This window comes from Dermacentor variabilis, chromosome 1 (assembly GCF_050947875.1).
Source record: "Dermacentor variabilis isolate Ectoservices chromosome 1, ASM5094787v1, whole genome shotgun sequence".
Lineage (NCBI taxonomy): Eukaryota > Metazoa > Arthropoda > Arachnida > Ixodida > Ixodidae > Dermacentor > Dermacentor variabilis.
The window spans coordinates 244692237-244715995 of NC_134568.1; the positions used below are offsets into that span (position 1 = coordinate 244692237).

Genomic DNA, 23759 nt, shown 5'->3' on the forward strand with positions numbered 1-23759 from the left:
AATTATGTCAACCGGTCCTTCCCATTGAACCTCTAGTTTGTTTTTCAACGAGGGTTTCAGGATCATTACCTTTTCCCCCACTTCAAAGCGTCGCGTGCGAGCCGTCCTGTCATAGTAACGCTTAGCCTTGCTTTGTGCCTTACGCATTTCCTGCCCTGCTAATTCCTGAGAAGCGTGCAGACGGTCCAACAGCTCTAGCACGTATGCCACAACCGAAGGATCGTCTGCCCGGCCTTCCCAGGCTTCTCGAACAATGCGGAGAGGGGAGCGAAGGCAGCGTCCGTAAACGAGCTCTGAAGGTGAAAAACCTGTTGATTCGTGCGGTGCAGTTCGAAGCGCGAACATTGCTGCAGGCAAGCAACTCTCCCAATCGGCTTTGTGCTCATAACAAAGGGCTCGCAAAAGCCGTTTCATGACTGAGTGGACTTTCTCTACCGCGTTTGACTGCGGGTGGTACACTGAGCTATGGATAATTTTAATACCGCACCTTTCCAGAAACGTCGAGGTCAGTGCGCTCGTAAAGACGGATCCTTGATCTGACTGGATTTCTGCGGGAAACCCTACTCGCGCGAAGATAGATAAAAGCGCGTTGACGATCTCCGCCGAGCTTAGTTCCTTGAGAGGCACTGCCTCGGGAAATTTCGTTGCGGGGCATAGTGCAGTAAGAATATGTTGATAGCCAGACTGCGTCGCAGGAAGTGGTCCCACTGTGTCTATTATGAGCCTGTGAAATGGCTCCGTGATAATGGGAACAAGTTTCATTGGTGCTTTAGCCTTATCTCCGAGCTTGCCTATGCGTTGACATGTGTCGCAGCTTCTTACAAATGCTTCTATTTCTCGAAAGCAGCCGGGCCAGTAAAATTCCTGCAATAAGCGGTCCTTTGTTTTACGAATGCCCAGATGGCCTGTCCAAAAGCCCCCGTGAACCAGGTGCAGGAGCTGCTCACGATAGGGACGTGGCACCACGAGTTGGTCGAATTGCACACCCTTTCGACTGGTGTACTTTCTATAGAGGACGCCTGCCCTCTTTAGGAACTTCACGTTCTGTTTGGCTACACCTTCTTTAGCGACAGGCCTTAGGTTACGCAGGGTGGAATCTTTTTCCTGCTCAGCAATCAATGTGGCAGGGCTTATATTCAATAACCTTTGCCTGCATTCTGCCTCGCGAGACATTTCAGGCTCTGCTGCTTTCCTGACTCCTTCATTAGCTGGCGTACCTTCCGCATCATCCCCTAGAGGGCCGTCCGGTTCGGTATTGGTGGACGAATCCTCCTTCAAACCTGTTTCCTCCATTACTGGACACTCGTACGCTGCCTTGGCCGCGAGCTCCCGTGCCTTGGAACGAGTTAAGGCTTGCACTATCCCTTCACTAAACCCGATACTCCTGCGTCGTAGCAAATCCTCAGATTTGTTAGAAAACAAATATGGATACTGAGGCGGGAGATGTGCCGAGACGGCAGCTTCAGTGTCTAGTACTCCAAAAGGTCCTTCGATACGAATCTTGGCCACCGGGAGACAAACACTGGAGGTTTCCACGGCTTGCCTTATCCAAGCACATTCTCCCGTGAACTGGCCTTCCTCTACGTACGACAGATGCACTACGTCCATTGTGGCCGCCGAGTCGCGAAGCACCCTACACGGTTTGCCGTTTACCACGAGGTCTCGAATGTATGCTTCTAGCAATTTCAGGTTTTCCTCGTTACTAGTTAGTGACATCAACACTAGTTTGGGATTTTTGCATCCCACGGAGATATGCCCCGTTTGCTGGCAGTTGTAGCAAACTATTGGTTTCTTGGCCTCGAAAGCCCTTTTCTTTTGCCTTTCTGCCCTCTGTTCGGGTGACTCCTCCCTTCCCTTGCTGTTCTCGTCACTACTTTTCACTGAATCTGACCTTTCCTTTGCTTTATACTGATTCGACTTCGACCAACGCTCTGGCTTGTCGGGTCTGTATTTAGTCACCTCCTTCTTAGCAGCTTCGTTGCCTTCGAACGCACGGCGGGTTACGTACTCCTCAGCGAGATTGGCCGCCCTCGTGATAGTGTCTACGCCTGGCCTATCCTGAACCCAATGCTTGATGTTTACTGGCAGCCGGCAGTAGAACTGTTCTAAGGCAACGCACTGCATTGTCTTTTCGGCGTCGCCGAGTGCACCCTCTTCACTGAGCCATTCCTTCAGGTTTACCTCCAAGGTGTATGCAAAATCTCAATATGATTCACTTTTGGTCTTCTCGACTTCCCTGAACTTTCGCCTGAATGCTTCAGCTGATAATCTATACTTTTTAAGCAGATTTGCTTTGACTTCATCGAAGTCCTCTGCTTCTTCTTTCCCCATGCGGGCGATAATATCAGCTACCTCACGTGGCAGTAACGTACGCAAGCATTGCGGCCACGTGTTTCTCGCGAATTTCGCCTTCTCACACGTGCGCTCAAACTGCACCAGAAAAAGACCTATGTCCCCTCCTACTGCATAGGGTGCCATCAAGTCTGTCATTCTGCGCTCGCTTTCACGTGCCTCTGTGCTAGGTCTTTCGCTATTTTGTGCTTTCAGAAGCTCAATCTCTAGGCACTTCATTTCGAGGTCGCGCTCTTCCTTGGCCTCACGTGCTGCCAGCACGCGCTCCTCTTTTGCCTCACGTGCAGCCCGCTCGCGCTCCTCTTTTTCCTCTAGGCGCTTACGCTCTTCTTTGGCCTCACGTGCTGCCCGTTCGCGCTCCTCTTTTTCCTCTCTTTCTTTAATGCCCTCTAGGCATTCCGTCAGTTCCTCGTCGTCTGCCCCGGTCGCTTCGATCGCCTCAATGATCTCCGGCTTTCTCTTTGATTCGGCAATTTGGAGGCCCAACTCTTTGGCCAAGCTCAACAATTCCGGCTTCTTTAGTGCCTTCAAGTTCATGGCTGCCCTTAGTGCTGCTAAACCTTCACTCTATACAACCTTGACGTACTCAAACTTCCGTCAACGGTTTAAAGAAAAATCACTGCAATGTACTTTCCAAAATATACGTAAAAGCCAAGTGATATCTCAGTGAAGAAAAGCCGTGCACTCACCATATGCAGTCATGATCCGGACACCTTCCTTCCGAACGTTGTCGCCAGGACGAAGAGGCTACGATCTCGTCTCTCGTAGTTGTCGTCCAAGTTGGGGTCTCCAGGATTCCGTATCCCAATCGCTGCCAGCCAGTTTGTTGCGTACTCCAGGGTAGCGTACCGTACTGCTGCCGAGAAGTAGCGGCGCCTGCCTAACGAAGCTCGACCGACATTACTTATTGGGTAGCGTGGCGTTGTCGGCGGGCTGCAGGCATCTGGTAGATCATGGCGACCAAGCAGGGGCGAGACGATTTGCTAGTGCCAAACTTGCACGGTTTATTCAAAGGTAGTTGAAAGAAAATAAGGAAAGCATGAAGTATGAAGTCTCAAGTAAGAAGTATATCAAAAGTACATTTCGGAGCCCCTTAAATAGGCTCTCTACAAGTGTGGGCGGGATCTTGCTTCCGTCGAAGGACACGTGACAGGCACGGAGAGAAGGCCCCTCCTCCTGCAATACCAAGCACGGAAGGAGAGGTCGATCCTCTCATCGACGAATCCGGGGAGAAGGTCGGGTGAATGACCTCTCCGGAGTCGTGGGGTCCGGCCAAGAGAAGGTGGGGGGATGAGGTAAGCACACACGATGCCACGACCATGAGAGGAGTGGAAGAGGTCCCCGTGGACTCCGGCTCAGGCGTAGGGCGAATGACCTCTCCGGCGCTCGTGGGCTCCGGCTCAGGAGTAGAGTGAATGACCTCTCCGGCGCTCGTGGGCTCCGGCTCAGGCGGTAGGGTGAATGACCGCTCGCCACGTGGTGTCAGACGCCAACCCTAACAGCGCTCAACATGTTACTTCTACGGTTGTCATAAATCGACCTTAAAGCTTGTACGTAAAATTTTAGCATTCCCGATAGGTACGATACAAAACTGTAGACGGCTGCTTTCCTAGTTGATGGGGCTCACACCACTCTCTGGTAAACTTACAAACCTTTCATGGTGAAGCACATAGTTCAAGAGGACCTGTTGTCATTATTTTATATATTTTCCCTGCAGCTTGCAGACCAATAATCTCTCTTTTGCACATCTTCCTGAAAAGAAAAATGATGAAGCCATGACAAACATGCAAGCAAAAAATGGTGAAACAAAAGTTTATCAAATAAGTGGACAAATCACAGTTAATATATAGGTGAAGTGTTATTCAGAAACATACCTTGCGAGAATTCTGGCCCAGTTGTGACACATTCACTGTTGGCTTGTACGTCCAGAGACAATAGAGTTTAAAGGGATGAACAGATATGAGCAGCGTCATGTAGGCTGCATTCATTCACAAAACTTTATTAGTGTCCTGAAGCCCGGTATTTTCAGACTCAAGAAAAAAAGCAACTTCAGTTACTATGGCGGAAGTCCGGGTAAGTTTTCAATTTATGTATGACTAAGAATAGTACACAAAACGCTCCATGACAGCACACACAACACTGTTTTCAGTGTGCATTTTTACATTTCAGTGTGCATTTGACGGGTCGTCAGGAACGGGTCGTCAGGATTTATTATAAAATCCATTGGTGTTTGCTTGCAACCAGGTATGCCGGAGCACGCAGTTTGACAAGGTTCGAGCGCTTGCCGCAGATGCTCAGCACCTACAAACAGTAAAATGTGCGCGCGCACGTTTTGCACTCCAGGGGCAAATTAGCGCTGCATGCAAGCACCCTGCACGGGGTGCAGTTTTGTCCTCGATGTTGACCCTCCGCAGTGCGCCACCACGGCGGTGCAAAGCGCACCATTCTGGTTTCGGGGCAACCCCGGGGCAAGGTGATCGAGGACGCTATATATGTACAAAAATCCCTCCCGTGACCTGATCCTAGGTGCCTAGGGACACGATCGTTAAGGGACTTTTGAGAAGGCGCGATGGTGGCGCCATGTGGCGCGTTGAATCTCCGGCCCACGCCAACCGCTGGTCGTATGATCCGTATTACGTCTCCACAGTGGGTTCAGTATTTGTTGGCGAAACGTGGTGCTTTAGTAGTGGTGTGGCATGTCGGCTTTTCGTCTCGGTGAACTCTGGTGGTCTGAGACCCGTATTTCTGAAGAATTCAGTGGTGCTGACGATCGAAATATTCAAGTGGCGTAGCGCTACGTTTCGGTTTCTTTTTTCCTTTCCAACGAACATGTTGTTTCTCTTTCCTAATTTCTGTCGTCATTACACTTAGAAGCTCACTATATTCCCACTCTTTATTTGACCATTTGCCAACTTCTTCCTCGACTCTACGACTATATTTGTTACTTGTTCAGCGTTCAAATTTGGACTGGCCATTTTGCACTCCTTGCTCTCTTTCCCAACTACACATCCTATATTCAAAATGATGCGTTTATGGTCACTCCCTATGCTGATATACCCTTCCTCATCAATGACCATTTCCCTCAACTTATCATGAATTCCTTCAGTCATCAGACAGTAATGAATGGTTGATTGCCGGTTTCTCACTTCCCATGTGATCTGCCCTTTACACTTAGGCCCTGTATTCACGATAACGAGGTTATGTTGCTCACAAAGGCCTAGCATTGACTTTCCGTTGTCGGTATAGCCATCTAAATCCTGTATGTGGGCATTCATGTCACCTAATCGGATAATTTCAGCACCATTCCCGAAACCCTTAATATCAGCGCTTATGCATTCCACTAACTCTTTATTCTTATCTGTGCCCTTCTACTTCTACAGCCCTTCTACCGGCCAACACAGTAATTGCGAGAGCAACTTTGTGGACAGTGTCGGCAGCAGAGATCTAGGCCATTCCTATGAATGCTTCGCGTTCGACCGACCTTTAGGAGCTGCAGGCAGGTGGCGATGTACCGCAGCGCGCAATATTCCTTCCTCTGCGTGTAATGACCACTGGCCACGGAGTGCCACTGGTACGCTTGCACCCGAGTCTCCTCCATTTGTTAGCGTAGCCTGCAAAAGGTCTACTTAGAAAGCCGGCAAGGGCGGTGCAGCTCATTATCCGTCACTTCGAACGCGTATCGCACTTCCAGCCGTGGTCGACACCGAAAGACACCGAAAGAGCAACGCCAAGCAGACGAGGAAGGCAAGTAATAGCCTCCGAAGCAACCGACGCACGCGCGCGCGTCGCCCGCGTGTCTCCGGGGTCGTGCCACCGGCGCGCGCGGCCAGAGTCGCAAGTCAACAGCCAAGCCACAGCAACGGAACCCAAAGCGGACCATCCCTTCGCCGGTTCCTACGACCGATTCACTTTGAAGATGATTGACAGATGCGTGACGTATTTATAAATTGCGATGGTAGTGACTACAGTGACGGGGGCCCGGTACTTTAACATCTGCAGTACAGTGACGGGCCCGGCACTTTAATATCTGCACTACAGTGGCGGGGCCCGGCACTTTAACATCTACACTACAGAGACGGGGTCCGGCTCTTTAACTACATTGACATATGACAAAAATACGAACATATATATGGACATGTTGATATAAGAACGGTAATCGATGTCCCATGACCGTGATCGTATATGACAAAAGGCGGAGAAGAGCGTTTTTGCGATTTCGCGAAGTGCCATGTTTGGGGCCCTCCTGCATACACGATGTGGCTCCTTCGTAGCGCGTAGCTCGTGGAGAAATGTTTAGGAATTTTTCCCAGAATAAGACAACAAAAGAAATATTACTTAGTGTTTGAAACAATACAAGTTGTTAGGCTTACATGAGAAAATTCTCAAGCATGGCAAAAAAAAAATTATGTGGATGCAGGAGGGCCCCAGACTTGGAACTTTGCGAAATCGCGGAAGTAGCATGCTCAATTTCTTGTCACATAAAACGTTTTCCCAAGAAAACTAGAGCGTTTCATGCAGATCTAAGGGTTATTCCTTTGTATCAACAAATTCGCCCATCACATATAAAAATTCTATAGAAAATAAAAAAATGGTAATGGGACTTTGATTAGCGTAATCTGAACACGCCCATATTGAGAAAACTTTGCGTAATTTCGAAAATTTCACACAATTCCGACAAAACCACACCTTACTTTTTGAAGTAGACGTGACAGACACACATTTAAAGTGCAGCCACTTCAGGCACGCATCACACCCAATGGCGTTATCGTGAACCCTTTGCCGACATGCACTACATGTCCAAAAACTATGATTACGCTTCTGAGTAATTGTTGCAGTGAGCGCGGCCCACCCATCATCGGTGAAATAGTTCCGGATTTCACCTATCTCAACTCTGTCGTCCAGAACTGCTGAAGGAACTTTCTCAGGGGCGACTTCAATTTCTTTTTCACCAATCTTGTGTCCCCTATAGCCTTTGGAGACATGGAACAACATACCCTCCAAAAAAAGCACGAAATTTCGGCAAAGCACTACAATCACATTTATTAGCTATAAACCACTGATTTGTTGACTGTATTCTTGCTTGGCGTTCTCTTCTTTGCGGTTTGATAATTTATGTAACTGGTGATAATTTTTATGCATGCTGTAAAAACAATCTTTTTTTTCTGTTTTTAATGGGCTAATGTGTTGCATTCATCCTCTGCATTGATCCCCCTATGCTTGAACCGAATGTGTATTATATTTCGCATCCGGACTGATCCACTAGCCTGCGGCTATTGGGTCCAACAGTCTTTTGCGTATGCACTGTAACACCTATGATGATGATAATAAAGAAAGAAAGAAAGAAAGAAAGAAAGAAAGAAAGAAAGAAAGAAAGAAAGAAAGAAAGAAAGGAAGTTTACTGGAATGGAAAGGGAACGGTACAAAGCGCATTAAACAAAGGCATGGCATATGTTGATGCTTGTGTTGCACCAGGCAATGAATACTGTGCTGGATTAAGAAAAAGAAGCAGCGGGTAATTGCTTGCTTAGAAGACCGATAAGCATCTAGTGCGATGCAACTTGAGAAATAATGATATTGAAGCTTCGAAGACTTTAGAAGAAAAAAAAAGAAAACACTGAATCATCGCGACGGCACAGCACAAGTCGCCGTATAGACGTCGAAGTCCCTATCTATAACGAAATTATTTTTGAACAGCTCTGTTAGTGTACATGCAACAATGGTTGCTTGCATACGCTCAAATGCTCATATACTGCGGCATAAAAATCACGGCACGGTGCGAAAACGCTCTCGCAGCGAAAGCGAAACATTGTGCGCGGACATGCACGCAGACGCGCAGTCGGTCACCGCGAACCCGTGCGATCGCAGCATTGAAGCTTCATTCTGTGATGCTTCATTTGGTTATACAGACGGCACACTATAAGAACATATTTCACGTAGTTTTCTCTCAGCGATTGCTACCTTTAACGCAAGAAACCGGTTCAAGGGAATCGATCGCGGCGACCGCGCGCACTGTCCCAGCTTACCGTACGTATAGTAGGTAAAGAGCGTCTGTAATTCTGTGCCTTCTGTTTGTCCAAGATTAATATTTTAAAGGTAAGATGATTCTGTCGTTTCGAGAGCACTTGCAAAAAATTGGCTGAAGGCTTAGCTTAGTTAAGCCTGGAAGATTGCGAAAGCAATACCCTTGGCTGCGTCTTGGTTCGGCTGATGGTGTGGACATGGTTGCCCTTTGTTAAACTTATGGCTATACATTGTTTTGCTTGGTTTCTGCTATTGATATCCTTAGTACACTTATGACTTATCTATGTTATGCATGGCTATACATGGATTCACAGCGGCGCGCAAGGCTTCGCTTCCACCATCGATGCCGCGAGCTGGGGCCCCGTCTCTCGGTCTGGCGTGACGTCACACCAGCGAGCGCCCTCTCTCGGTAGCGTCGCAGCAGCGGCGCGCAAGGCTTCGCCTCCACCATCCATGTCGCAAGCTGGGGCCCAGTCTCTCGGTCTGGCGTGACGTCACACCAGCGAGCGCCCTCTCTCGGTAGCGCCGCAGCAGCGGCGCGCAAGGCTTCGCCTCCACCATCGATGCCGCGAGCTGGGGCCCCATCTCTCGGTCTGGCGTGACGTCACATGGTCAGGTGACGCGCAGCTGTGTAAAGAGGCGCCACGACAAACGATGGGCCGAAAGTGCGAGCAGTATTGCTTTCGCAATAAAATGTCCAGGAGGGCTCTCGCGTAGTATGTTTATTTAGCGCCGATAGCCAAACCTATGCGGAGCGCGCCGCGTCATCCCTCAGACTACGCAAGTGAGGCGCTTCCGACAGCTGGCGACTCCGTAAGTCCTCGCCCCCAATACCTACATCGTTTGTAGTGACGGCCCCGTCACTGTAGTGCTGATGTTAAAGTGCCGGGTCCCGTCACTGTAGTGCAGATGTTAAAGTACCGGGCCCCGTCACTGTAGTCACTACCAATTGCGATAGCGCCCCGCTGCCTCTGACGACCTGTGACGTAACCAAAATTTTGGCCAACCAGGTGAGGCCAAACGAACGGTTCCCCAACCGAACCGTTATAAGATTCGGCCCCAGACCACGGTGTTCCAGACCATAGAGTTTCATACAATAATTACTAGCGGGAACTCTGGCGCTAGTGTCTACGGGAGCTTCAATCAACGTTTTTAGAACTCTAAAAACGTTGGCTTCAATGGGAGCGGAGCCAGCATGGGAATTATGGGAAGTACACGGATTTGCCTAAACTTCGTTCTTCTGGCTTCAAACGGCTTCGTGAAATAGTAATTTTAAGCAATGTACCGCGTAATAAATAATTATTATTGAAATTGCCCGACGGCAGTATTCGAACACAAGACCTCTGGTACAGAGGCCCGATATTGAAACAATTACGTCACGGACGCATGCATCGACTGACGATATGAAACACCCTTATGAATTTATCGCGGGCAAGCCAGTGCCTTGAGAAGCTTGCGCGTTTCGATTTGGCTACCTTGACAAGCTCACTCGTTGCAATTAGTAGCAATTATGCGTATTCGCAGCGTCTTATGCACTTCGAAGAGTATAGATTGCTCTGAAATTTACGACAATGAAGGCATATAAAGCGTAATAAACAAAGCCACAAGACCGTTTGAATCCAGAAGCACGAAGATCAGACAAATCCATGTATTTCCCATCATTTCCATGGTAGACATGATGACACAAACCAGATGGAAGCCAGTAATACCAGGTAATACCGTCATGTTGCTAGCGTATGGACAACTTTCACGGGAAACTGCTGCCGTGGTATGGTATGGTCGACCCTTTGTCCCGCAGGAGGTGCGACAAAAGAAAGTTGATGTTACTACAATACCTCATAAAATGTGACAGACTTCTGCGCAAGCCTACTTTTTCCCAGTGACTCTAGGCAAGCCCTCTCAACTTGCTCCAAGGCTGCATTACGCAAACCCACAGGTACGGGCGCAATAGTAAGTTGCAAAAGTTTCAGCTATATGCTGCTGTTGTCACATGGCAATCATGCAAAGTTCAGAAAGGCGTCTGTTGTTCTGATGGCTACTGCGGAGCTCCAATTCTCTTCAGTGACATTAAATTAAAGTTACTTTTGCCAGCTACGTGACCAGACTTTAAAGCCGAATGGGTCATTGATCACCTCTAACTATTATATCATCATCATCATCAGCCTGTTTTATGTCCACTGCAGGACGAAGGCCTCTCCCTGCGATCTCCAATTACCTGTCCTGCGCCAACCGATTCCAACTAGCGCCCGCGAATTTCCTAATTTCATCGCTCCACCTAGTCTTCTGTCGTCCTCAATTGCGTTTCCCTTCTCTTAGTACCCATTCTGTAACCCTAATGGTCCAACGGTTATCTAACCGGCGCATTACATGACCTGCCCAGCTCCATTTTTTTCTCTTGATGTCAATTAGAATGTCGTCTATACCCGTTTACTCTCTTATCAAAACCGCTCTCTTTCTGTCTCTTAACGTTATGCCTAGCAATCTTCGTTCCAGCGCTCTTTGCGCGGTCCTTAACTTGTTTTCAAGCTTCTTTGTCAGTCTCCAAGTCTCTGCTCCATATGTCAGCACTGGTAAAATGCGCTGATTGTGAACCTTCCTTTTCAATGATAATGGTAAGCTTCCAGTCAGGAGCTGGCAATGTCTGCCGTAAGCGATTCAACCCATTTTTATTCTGTGAATTTCCTATAGCTTCCTACTAAATTTTTAGTAGGAAACTCTATCGTTGTGGGCGTCTGCCACCAGTGAGATAGCCTGCACAGCGCAAACACTCGTTCTTCGTTGCATCATGCCAACATATACTTCATCATATAAAACTAACTTCATTCTTCTCCAGCACAGAAGTCAACTGAATACACTTTCAGATCGGATTATAGTTATTGGGCCAGGTGGTCGCCAAAGAGCGCCAAGGCAATGTTTCAGATCTCGTATTATGCACAATCAGTACCTGCGCTGGTAGCTCGAAATTTCCTTGAGCAGACAGGTCGGAATGATTGAAATGGGGGTGAGGAGTAAGCAGATGTACTGCATGTTTTCTCCGTTTTCACTAGTTTCCTTGTATAAAGTGCCTTTTCCTCAATTTCTCCAAGCGGGGTATGATGTTTATTTAAGATCGTGCTGGTGGGAATTGACTGCAGGCTCTTAAACGCTAAGTCTTCATTTTTCTCATTAACAACTCCCCAGCACGCACGCGACCCGGGAACTCCTCGTGCAGGTACGCACGTGCTTGGTACGAGCGTCACGCGGGCACCTGGCGTTCTGTGTTCCACAGAAGTGCATCTCGGTCTCGGAGACAATTGCTTGGAGAGGCAGGACCTGTGGAAGACTCCGTGTGTCTGCGATCTACCTGTGAGCAACATATCATTCGCATCCTCTGTCATCTCGACAGTGAAGTGCCCATTATGCCTGCCTCGAAGCCACGCTCCAAACGCGTATTTGGCGAAGTGCGATGTCGGCGCGATGTGGTCGAGCAACCCCGTCAGGGCCGCGTCGGCGGCTCTTCCCCACAGCCGCTTCATCCGACGCCGAGCATGGCAGCAGTGAATTTGTCCTATGTTGTCTCGGAGCACAAGGATCTGCAGGTATTTCTCATAATTTATTCTGTTTAACTTTTACATGCAGAGAGCTTCCTGCGATATTGCTTGCCTCCCAGTTTTTGCTGTCGGAAATAAGGTGTTTACACACAGCACTCGCTTGGTTACTTATGTAAACATTGCAACCTCAGGTCGCAGTACAAAATTGTTGCTGTTACCTTAAAACATGAAGATAGCGCTTGCTCACAAAGGTAACGATAACGCGCTCATAACGACGATGTAGCTGTCAGCCAGACTGAAAAGCAACTTGTCGAACAGCTGTAATGTTATTGTTAATGCGTTGGCACCTTTGCAGGCTACTGCGATGGCCCTGGACTCTGACGGACAATACGCCGTTTTAGCAGGGTTAGTATGGGTTACATATAATTTGAACACTAGTTTACCTGTGACATAAATTCGCGACTTTAGCAGGGAGTGTTCGTAGATTATTAGTATGCCAAAAATTGTCCAATGTGTGCCTCGTAAGAGTTACTTGTATTTAAGTGTTGTTTTCCTTCACGTGAAACAGAACAAAAAGAGCGAGAGACTAAAAGAAAGGCCGCAATGTTAAAACTTGTTTGACTTTCCGAAAATGTACCTTCACTCTAGATTACGTGGAGGTCGCGGGTTCAAATCCCCACCGCCGCGGCCTCACCCCGATGGGGAGCGGAATAATGCCAAGATACTAGACACTCATTTGTGCTCACTTGGCGAGCACTGAAAAGGAAACCTCGAGCTTGAAGTGATTATTTTCACTGCATGGTTATTGCTTGTCCAGAAATTTGTGAGAAATCTTGCTTGACATCTGCAGGCGTCGATATATTGCTCTTGTGAACTTGGACTCACCCGATATCACTGTCAAAAAGAGTGTGCGCCAGAGCAAGTTTGAAGTAACCACTGCAGAATGGAATCCACATCTTGCAGACACATTCTTGCTGGCTGTAAGTAACTGCATTTGTTCATGCTGCCATTTAAACGAGCAAAGCTTATATGCATATTTACACACGTCGGATATCATGTCTTCCACTTGAGCCTTAAGTCTCTTGTGTAGTTATTTTAAGAGTGGTCACCAGCATAGCACTTATGGGTTAAAAGGTTGTCTTGCCCACTTAGACTGAAAACAAATTATTACGCTGCACTAGCCTCTGTCACTGTCACTGTCAGCGCTTCTTTTGTTGAGAGCTAGCCGGAATCTCATTTGCTATGTTTGAGTTGCATGCCACTTGTGAAGGTAGCATGGAGAATTTTCTTTCATGTGGAGCCTTTTTACAGCAAAGCTGTATATGGCTATGGTTCCATGTATTTTCCGTGTTTGTGTGTCAACAATAAAAAAAGGTGAGCGTAGGCTGATCCAGGATATGGTGCAATACTGGGCCCACGAGCGGCAGAAGGTGAAGCAGGCTTCAAGCAGTCCGCATCTAATAATAATAATAAATGAAATAAACAAGTCAAGCTGCATATTTTTTGTGTGTCAACAATAAAAAGGTGAGTGTGGATCCATCCCGGAGATAGTGCAATCCTGGGCTGACCTGCGGCAGAGGTGATGCAGGCTTCAATACTCCTCCAATAATAATAATAATAATAATAATAATAATAATAATAATAATAATAATAAATGAAATCAATAAATCAAGATGCATTGTTTCAAGTCGATGGGTATTCTGGAATAGCTTGTGTACAGCTCATGGACTCATGAGCAGGAGGCCATGACACTTGCCATGTACACACAAAAGGAGCATGAACGTCTCGACGTAGTGCGGGACCGTGCGGTGGTCCAGGGACCCAGAGGAGTCCAAACTCACTTGCTATAAATAAAGTTTTTCTGTCTGTCTGTCTGCCATGTACACAGAGGACAAAATTTATGTACAACCATACGCCCTTGACTCGCGAGAGGAGAATGCCGCTGACTGTGGGGATGTCTGTGTTGCAGAAACGAAAGACGAAATTGTGATACCCACTGTGTATGTATCTCCGGGCGCCCCCTAGTGTGATCTCGAGAAGTTTCCGTAGGTTAAGCTGTGATGACACTATCCCTGTGATCATCGTTGGACACTTCAGTGTGGACATTTCAGAACCAGACAAGAAATGTTTCACTCAGTTTGTGCTAGAAGAGTTTGGTTTGAAGTGCCACACTAATCCAAGTCACTCAACTACTCAACATCAGTTGAGTATAGGTTTAACTTTGGCCAAAAATCTGTCTAAGGCTGTTACTGAACCAATCAGTATATCCCAGTAATCACAAAGCTATCGTCACTACCGTTACCAAATGATGAAAATTATTACATGTACCCTTGTCTAACCCTGTGTGATGTGCTACAGATTCATTGGTCATCCACCTTAGGTACAGAGTGGAATGGCTCTTTTTTTTTATTAATCACGCATGCAACTTTTAATCTGGTAAGCGTAGCTAGTTAAATGTGTTGTAGCAGTTGTGTTTACAGCAGTGGTAGTTGTGGCAAAATGAACGCTGTATTAAAAGGATTTATATTTCTGACTACATAACACACACAGTTGCAAAAATCAAACTGAAATTTCATTTTTAGTTTTGTTTGTATAAAATACTGCTGGAAAGGAACACTTCAACCAAGCGTATGGTGTTTCGTTTTTAGAAACGAATTCACATACTAAATTGAGATATTGCTTCATGTTTCACGAATTCTGGAATACTCTCTAATGTAGTGCGTCAGCACAGCATAATTGGTAAGGGCGTGTGAACAGTAACTGTTGAGCCTGACTCAAATACAAATTCAATAGCATCAAAAGCAAATTGAACAGAATGTTGAATATTTTTCTAATAGTTTTTCAATAATGAACAGCCTTTTTCACCGTAATATAAACCAATGTTGACTTCCCACTATGCATTAAATTATTAGGTTTCTGTCATTACACTGCCTATTATGAAGCGCACCTAATCAAAAGCTTGAATGGAGCTTAATTAACAAATAAACAGGATTTTTTGTAGTATGCGTGGTTGAGAATTAGTAGAATGCAGGTTTAAACAGCAGTCTTGTCAGCCTGTTAGCATCTGCGTATACTTTTGAGAATGAAACGAAATTGCACATTCCCTGCAGCAGTGGTGGAGCAAATCACATTTTCTCTATTTCGAATGGCAGATGGTGCCACTATAATAACAAGTAATGTTGCAATCGAGTGTATTCAGATTTCATTCCAAGAAAACACACAGTTTTAGCATCGATGAATAGTACCACACAGTACCCATTGCTAAATGTCATGTCTGCGCGAAATTTGAGTGCAAATAATTGTGGTATACTGTAAAAGTCGGGCTCCTTTAGGCACACAGCGTGCTCTAGGTAACTTCCCATTCTTTATGTCCACATGTGGCAGGAGTGACATTTGCTTCATTTTTGCTTCAATTTCATGTTTGATTGTGTACAGTTTGCAATGTTGAATATTCAAGAACTATTTCAAAAATATTCTCATTTCTAAATAGTGGCTGTTCAAATAGGACAATATCTGATTCATTATTCGAAAGGTTCAAATATCTGCACACCCCTAATAATTGACCATGAAGGAGTGCGGAACATGGGGGTCGTGAATGAATTTCTGCAGCCTGGGCATGTAGCTAAGAATTAAAGGGATGCGCTTCGACTTGTGTGTATAACCACTACTGTGCATGTTGTAGATTCAGGTTGTGTGACGAGGATATTAGAAAATTGAATTTTTTGTTGTGGATTCCATACTCCATAAACACGTCACTGATTGTACATATTTACATAGAGTCATGAAATACATAAAGTATTTGTAGCAGTGATGTTTTCTGTCTTCAGCTAAACATACTTGGTAACATTCCTAGCATATCATAATAGAAAGATATAGTCCTTGTGATACAGAACACGATGCATCTTCGAAGCTGTACGCTAAATGCTTTGAAAGCATTATTCATGCACTGGTTGGAGAGAGAGACAGAGGGGGAGAGAGAGAAAGTTCTTTAAAGAAATGCAGAGAATTCTGCTGGTGTAAGTGTAAGTGCCTACATGCTACTCAGCATAGGGAAGGGGATCGGGAACTTTCTCTTAGGAGGAGGCGGGCAGAAAAAAAAATCAAGAAAATATATTGTCATGGTATGTGCAGGTGAGACAGAGGTAATGTTATTGGTTGTAAATAGGCTAGAGCTTGTCAGTTAAGCCAGTGAAGGCATTAAAAAAAAATTAAAACTTCATGTTTCTTTGAATTCGGAAAAGGCATGGGACCTAATATGATTCCTACATCTAGTGATTCTTGGGAAGCAGGCCCTGTTCTACTGGTTGGAAAATGTAACCATCTGATGTCATGTGTGGATGTACAGTTACTATTGTGTGTACTTGGTTAGAGTTCTCTCCTTGTATGTTATTGTTTTTGTTAGTGCAGTGAACTATGATGCTTATCTTCATAAGAAAACAATGTAAGGTAGAGCTCTCGGCATTAACAGACTATTTTTTTTGTCATGTTGATTAAAAAGCCTTTACACCAAATTTTCAGTGCAATCAGAATGTGGAGCTTCTGACGTGGTGCAATGGTGAGCTGCTATCAAAGCACACCATATTAAAGGCTCATACGAGGGCTATTAGGTAAGCACTTCTGTTTCCATGTTTCCAGTCACCACTTTTTACAGCGCACATGCAAATGCCTTGCACAGTTATGTGGAGCTTGCCCACGAGACCATAACTATGTTACACTTCTTTCAGTGACATCAACTGGTCACCATTTGATGAAAATCTTTTCGCATCTTCGTCATATGACACATATGTCCACATCTGGGATAGCAGGTTGGACAATTTATTGTTCTACATTAGTTGCAGATTCATTAACTTCTGAGTGTGCTTGCAGGGACCTGCGGAAGCCCTACTTATCCCTGTCTGCAGTCAGTGAGTTAAAAATTCATTTAAGGCTCCCATCAGTCATATCAGGCTTGCTCAAAGTTTTCCTGTGTTTGGTACTGTGAAAGCCACCCACCTGTTTATGACAATTGCACATTTTTAGCTGGCGCCAGCCAAGTGAAGTGGAACAAAGTTACACAGCATGTCCTGGCCACTTCTCATGATGGTGACGTCAGGATATGGGACACACGGGTATGTACTTCTGTCATATGTATTTTCCTCCTGTGACCATTTTAGTGCTGACTTGTTGAGACACATGGTCATGTCTGGTGTGCTGCCTGTATGCTGAGAATGTGGTACTAGTACTTATATCTACTAAGTTTTCTTGCAAGCCAATTAAAATGTGCATTTCTGTTTTCAGAAAAGTGGCAGTCCTGTACAGTACATAGCAGCTCACTCATCAAAAATTTACGGACTGGACTGGAGTCCAGCAAGTGAGCACCAGTTGGCAACTTCTAGTCAAGATGGAACTGTGAAGGTTGTATTTTAAGTCTTTAAAGCCTTGTGACATTTTCACCTGTAATTCTTATCAGAGCGTCAGCATGTGAACTGCCTTCAGAGAGGATATAAAAGTTAATAGGGCTTTGATGGTTATTTCATAGATGATGCTAGGAGAGCAATGCAAAGTCTGGTGGGTGTGTTGCTTAACTTGTGCCTTTATGGTCATAAACACTTACCCACTTAGCAGTTGCTCCAGTTGGAAACAATTTCTCAAATTTAAGGCACTGCAAGGAAATGCCAATTATGTGCACAAATGTGTGATGAGAGCTTTTTAATTTCTCCAGACCATCTGCATTCTAGGGTCTGTTAGTGCTGGTCTGCCTGAGTGCCCTACCGCTAAAAGTATTCTCCCAGAAGAGGCCAGAATTTTCATTGCTCATCCTACAGTAGACTTTCTCCTTGCACATTTTGTTGTGTAATCATTACACGCTGTGCAACCCCTTCTGTTACTTGCAAGATTCTTTAAAGTGAAATGTGGCCTGTGATTCGACTCCTCTTTGCACCTGACTGTGTGCTACAAACCTTATAAAAAAAATGTCAGGTACACGAGCAAAGTCGCCTGTTTACAATGCAGTGTGCATAAATGACAGTTCGACATAGCAGAAACTTGCCTAAAATAAATAATAACTAGCAAAAACAATAAAAGAGAATCATCTGTAGAACCACGTGTTGGCATACAGACGCCCACCTTCCCATGCTTTTTACTATTGAACACTTGATATCGTGCATGCACCATGTGCTATAGGTATACCATGCCAGGATGAGTGACAGGGCCAGTGGTCACCCTACTGGTACAAGTAGCCATGGCAAGCGAGGTGTTCTGTGTTATGCAGCATCTCGTTTTACACTGTGTATACTTTGGACTGAATAACCAGAAAAAGGAAGGATGCAAACCTTGTAAAAGTGAAACAGCAGAGAAGGCAGTGTTTGTCATGTTTAACAGATGCTGTTCCCCTTGGCAATCTGTAGAAGTTACAGGCACAGTGAACCACAAATATTGTGGTGGTTGGCCACAGCTGTTGAAGGCACTTCAGCTGCATCTCTATCACAGTGCAGGCAGGCTACTTTCTTGCTGGGACATAGTGAGGGCTTGTGGAAGTGTTCAAAATAGTTTAATACTATTGCAGCATGGCGATGTCGTAGAAGCGGCACAACGTACAAATGGCAAATGGCGAGAGTAAGGCATAGGGCTCCAGTACAAAGTGAGTGTGACAATTTGCAAAGGATGCCAGAGAACTGAGTGGTTTGTTACTGGTAGGAAAGTGTGTAGATCCAAGGGAGTAAGGAGCATAAAGCCAAGGATTCGGAAGTGAGGCAACAAAACTATACATTATGAAGGTGTGTGACCTTGTGGTACATCGTAAATTTGTGCATAGAAAATGCCTGATGAATCATGCTGCAGAGAGAAAACTTGAGGCATGCTTTTAGCAAAGGGGAGCACTGAAGCGTTGCTGAAAAAAGGAGATGTGGACAGGAAAGACGTCTTTCCTGTCCACGTCTCCCTTTTCCCCCAACGCTTCTGCGCTCCCCTTTGCAAAAATCATGTCAAAAGAACTAGCCCAACAGCTTACTATTCTAAACTTGAGGCATTCCTGGGACATTCTAGGGCTCCCCTCCACATTTAGTGCTGTCACAGTTGATAACCTGCGAACTTCTTGGACATAATTGGTCTACAAGTTCCCCCCATCCTTAATACATTTCATGCATGATAGCTAATTTTTGCATCATGGACTTGATCAGAATGTGTCAAGATCTATGCAGTGTGTGCTTGTCCTGTGCCCGTCTCTTTCTGGCCTGTGTTTTCACACTGTTTTGTTATAATGCACTTGTAACAATTAACTTATTTTACCATGGTTTTTCTGTGAAATGTGTTTTGTTTTTTATGAACTACATGAGACTTTGGTCCAGGAGTGCAAGCACATAGTAATGTTTCATACCTTATAGCTGAATAGTATATATGTGTACCCTTACATATAGTCCCTAGAGACTATATTCACTTAATGCAAGAAAATGTTCTTACTTTCTTAGCATTTAAAGAATAGAATGTTGGTCGTGAGCTCATTATAATAAGAAAAGTGTGTACCTGTTATTTGAACGTGTGCAGTATTACCCATTTTGCACAGTGTTATGTACGCTGCTTGAGAACATTAAGGTGGGGGATGTGGGACATCGCCCAAAATACACATTTTGTAATTCAGTTTTCTTTTCTATTCTGCTTCTTGTGTTATGTGTGCTACTAGAAAAAGTAATGTTTAGTGCCCTGCAATAAAATAAAGGTAGTCTTTATGAAATGCTCCCAGCCACTCGGGAAAGCACGGAGGAAATAACCTTTTTTTTTTTCTTTAATTGAAATGTATAAATAATAAGAAATAGGGAAGTGAAAGTGGATGAAAGGGTAACTTGTTGCCTCCGGTTAAAAGGCTGTGCCAGATCTGCTGCCATTGCCATGAGTAGTGCTGGCTGATGGCCAGGGCCAAAATATAGTGCACAGACACGAATACCCAAAAAAGTGTATGGTGGGATAGTCACCGCCATAGCTCAATTGGTAGATCATTTAGTGAAGAGATTGTAACGTAATAAAAACAAACACCAAGAACAGAGGACCAGACATTACAAGTGCTGCCGTGGTGGTGGAGCGCTGCACGCGTGATGCGGAATATGTGGGCTTGGTTCCCACCAGCAACAAGTTGTCTTTTTTCCACTTTCATTTCCTTTTTCTGCATTATGTGTACACGTAATTTTTTTTTTTAAAGGAACAGTTATTTCCCCTGTGCTTTTCTTGGCTTCATTGTCTGTTGGCTTCATAATCGACTAAGTAGTGACAAGAACTGCCTTTGCGCTTGTAACATGGCTTATATCAGCTTCTGAGTACTCCGAAGTTTTTAATGGTGACATGTATACTTTTTCTCATTCGCCACACGTCGAGAGTGTTTCAGCAGTACAGTGACACAACCTAAAAGCAGCATAAGAGTACATCAGTCACAAATCCCGAAATGTCTAAGCCTACAGCTAACAGATGCACCTGCATGCTTGGTGTGCTTTCGTTCACTTCATTGCATTGAATTCTTTTCGATGAAATGGCTAGCTTGTGCATTTGTTGCTGCACTTCTGATTTCAATGTCCTCTGATGCTGGAGGCACAATTTAAATTTTACAGCGAAGCTGTTAGCCTCTAGTTGGTTGGGATTTTTTCGTGGGCTCGTTCTGTGCTCAACCAAAAATAGTACCGCCACCTAGCGGCTGCGGCGACTCAGACAGACCTCAAACGGCAGCTGGAAAAGGGCTTTGTCTGAGTTTCCATGTAACAAAAATATTGTTACGCGCTGTTCCTGCACACTGAAGCACGCATCCTGCAGTTTTCTCATATATATTTGAATTACAATCCGAAGCTATCATGTCTGCAGCTTGTGTGTAAGTCGTGCTTTGCGAATTTTCTGATGCAATTTACTTTGAAAAATTCAATTCATTTAATAAGGCATTTGCACTTGGCAGAGCTCCTAAAAGAATGAGGATGCATGCTGCACTACTGCACACATGCGTGCGTGCGTGACGTACATAGCTTGTGGTGATTGTGCTTGTCTAACGTCCTCTAATGTTGGCAACAGCTTCGCTGTACATCCACTTTCACAGGGTGGAATGGAGACGGATTTTTTGTTGTTTGAATATGCAGTTAGATTGGTTACAAAAAACAAAATTTTTACTTTTCATGTTTATTCCCAGTAAATGTAGCTGCAAGTAAGGCCACTGAATAAGGGACCAATATGGGCTCTTATTCAGCTGCTTCATTCTGAACAAAGGGAATTTGACTGTTCTATTCTTTCAACTAACTAGGGTTGTTCGAACAAAATTTCCTAATGTACTCAGGTACAAATATTCAAGAAAAAACAACTTCCAAGTATTGAATCAGATACTGACCATTTTCTGATTTCTAAACTGTGAAATATAGAATTTGTGTGTTGTGCATTTGATTAGAAAAAGATTATTTACCTTATTTTTTGCATATATATAATGCCCTTCACAACTGGACTCCCCTTCAACTGAGGTGTTTGCAAATAATAAACAAGTGCATTTCGTTATCTTATGCACTATGACAATGACAGTAATGAATTAAGGAGACAGCATCTCACCAGAATGCTGCATTCCTTGAGTGAGGCAAGCATGTTACTACAGCCCCGCACATTGCTTCAATGGGATGCAAACAGTGAGGCTGCCCAGTTAAACTGCTTTGCCTAAATCGAGAGAGATTCATAGGCTGCCTGCAACTGAGGCTTTCTACTTGATTGATGGGAGATTGTTGAGCGGAAGTGCACTGTGCGTTTGCTCAGGAGCTGGTGCCTCTGCACTAAACTGTAGCACTCTTATAGGAAAATCATTTATTAGATTCTCCACTTGCATTGGTCTTGCTTGTTACAGCAGCACAACATGTTACAGCAGCACAACAACTGATAGCCTCTGCCATCCCGAGCTCCCCTTCACATGCAGGATTGTGCTTCATCTGCTTTAGATAGAAAGTGCAGCAATATATGCTGGGCAGTGGCTATCATCTGTATACAGATAGATTTCACATGTCCTCTATGCTTGTGGAAGAGCTACTTTCGCAGAGTGTATTGCTGACAGAGGCTGTGATGACAAATCGAAAGCAAATGCCCCAGAAACTCAAGAAGCTGAAGAAAGATGAAGTGGTGGCTTACTGCAAAAGAAACTCATACATGGCGCTTGCCTGACGAAACAAGCATCAAGTGACAATGCTAAGTCCAGCCCACAGTGCATCCAAGAAAAAAATATCAAGGAAGAAAGCTGGAGGAAAAGTACTGACACTGGAGAAGTCCGTGGCAATATGCGACTACACCTAAAATATGGGTGCAGTTGACAGGGCCAATCATTATTGTGCAAGTTATGCATTTTCTCGCAAATTAATAATATGGTGGAGGAAGCTTTTTTTTCTTTTTTGGCTTCTTGAAGTCTCAGTTGTCAGCAGCTTCGTTTTGATGAGGTTGCAGATCCTGAAGCAGGGACAGAAAGAGCAGCAACAGCTGCAGTACCAGAGGAACCTGATAGAGCAGCTGGTGGGTGACGTAAGGGCTTGAACTAGGAAGTGCAGCCCGTCTGCACATTTGGACTGCAAACAAGGGCTGGATGGAAAGCCCCATTTCATATACAAGATGCCTGGCCAAAGCAGCAAGGACTGTGCTACTTGCATTGCAAAAGTGGGCGGGAAGGAAACAGTGTTCTTCTGCAAAACTTGCAGCAAATGTCCCGGACTGCACCCAGGAGAATGCTTTGAGCGCTTCCACACACTGCCCAAGTATTGCTAAATGACATGGGGACAAAAAACTGAAAAAATAAACATCCTGTGAATTTTTCTTCCACAGTGTGCGTTTTATTTTGCAGTGCCCAAAACTGATGAAATAGTTTTGGACCGGAGCGACCGGAAAGTGGGTACAAGTTTTGGAGCTCAAAGAGTTAAACGCTGGAAACCTAATAAGCCCATACTAGCATATTTGATAGGCTGGATAGAGTTTTCAGTTGTAGATAGTTCAGCAAATCAGTTACTAAAGTAAGTAATTACCATGCTAATTAACGTTTGCTCAATTATCAGTTCACTGTTTTCTACGTACCAATATATGGCTAGAAATAAATGTGAACAAGTTGTTTTAATTTTCGTTGATGTGGAATGGTGCTTGGGCTTCATAGGGTTAACTAGACAAGAGTGCAGAGCATTGTGTGCAGTAAGCTGTCACCATGTTATATGCAGTTCTGCTAGATTTGCATTTCGAATTCTGTCTGTTCATGGTGAAGATTTTGTTATGACTGTAATTTTTATTTCTGATTGGAAGTTTTACCTTATTATAGTTCTGGGATGTGACAAATCCGAAGAAAGTTGAATATACGCTACAAGCAGGAGCACCTGTGTGGAGGGCGAGGTACTTGGTAAGGCAGGTTTTATGTTGTATTTGTTAACCTGTTCAGTAATTTTCACAGAAAGTTCTCTCAACAAGTTAGTTTTTAGGCATCTGACATGTGCATCTCATTCTAGCCCTTTGGAGATGGCCTCGTCACAGCCTTGGTTACCAAGCTTCGGAAAGGAGATAAGAACCTGGTCATCTGGAGTAGCCTTCGCACAAGCATGCCAGTCCGAACATTTCTTACACACTCTGATGTCGTGCTTGAATTCGGCTGGAGGCAGCTACGACACGGTCAGTAGATATTTTGTCTAACTTGATAGGTAACGATGCATTCTCTAGCATTAATTACTTTAGCTATCGAACAGCTATAGCTTTCTTAATGTAAATTTTTAGATGTTTTAGCTGTTTTGTTGACTTGAAATTTTTCATTTCGGGTTAGACCATTATTATCAATTTTAGTTTAGACATGTCGCAAGTCACATAGTCTTGTCTAACGAGTTAGAAATACAAGGATACCCACTGCAGTAGCTTAGT

The 23759-nt window shown here is 44.8% G+C and overlaps 1 protein-coding gene across 2 annotated transcripts in view; it reads left to right on the top strand.

The window, feature by feature from the left end:
• Positions 1–10042: 10042 nt before the first annotated feature.
• Positions 10043–23759, top strand: part of Wdr59 (WD repeat domain 59) — a 98490-nt gene continuing 84773 nt past the window's right edge. Inside the window, exons 1-11 of one of the 2 annotated variants that reach the window (XM_075672585.1) lie at positions 10043–10085; positions 11585–11951; positions 12259–12308; positions 12754–12883; positions 16422–16510; positions 16628–16708; positions 16770–16807; positions 16923–17011; positions 17181–17297; positions 23173–23250; positions 23357–23516. In XM_075672585.1, coding sequence (XP_075528700.1) covers positions 10066–10085; positions 11585–11951; positions 12259–12308; positions 12754–12883; positions 16422–16510; positions 16628–16708; positions 16770–16807; positions 16923–17011; positions 17181–17297; positions 23173–23250; positions 23357–23516 — 1219 coding nt within the window. In that variant the 5' untranslated portion in view covers positions 10043–10065. Of the gene's footprint in view, positions 10086–10215; positions 10310–11553; positions 11952–12258; positions 12309–12753; positions 12884–16421; positions 16511–16627; positions 16709–16769; positions 16808–16922; positions 17012–17180; positions 17298–23172; positions 23251–23356; positions 23517–23759 lie in introns of those variants that run through there. The other variant, XM_075672595.1, reaches the window with a different exon arrangement.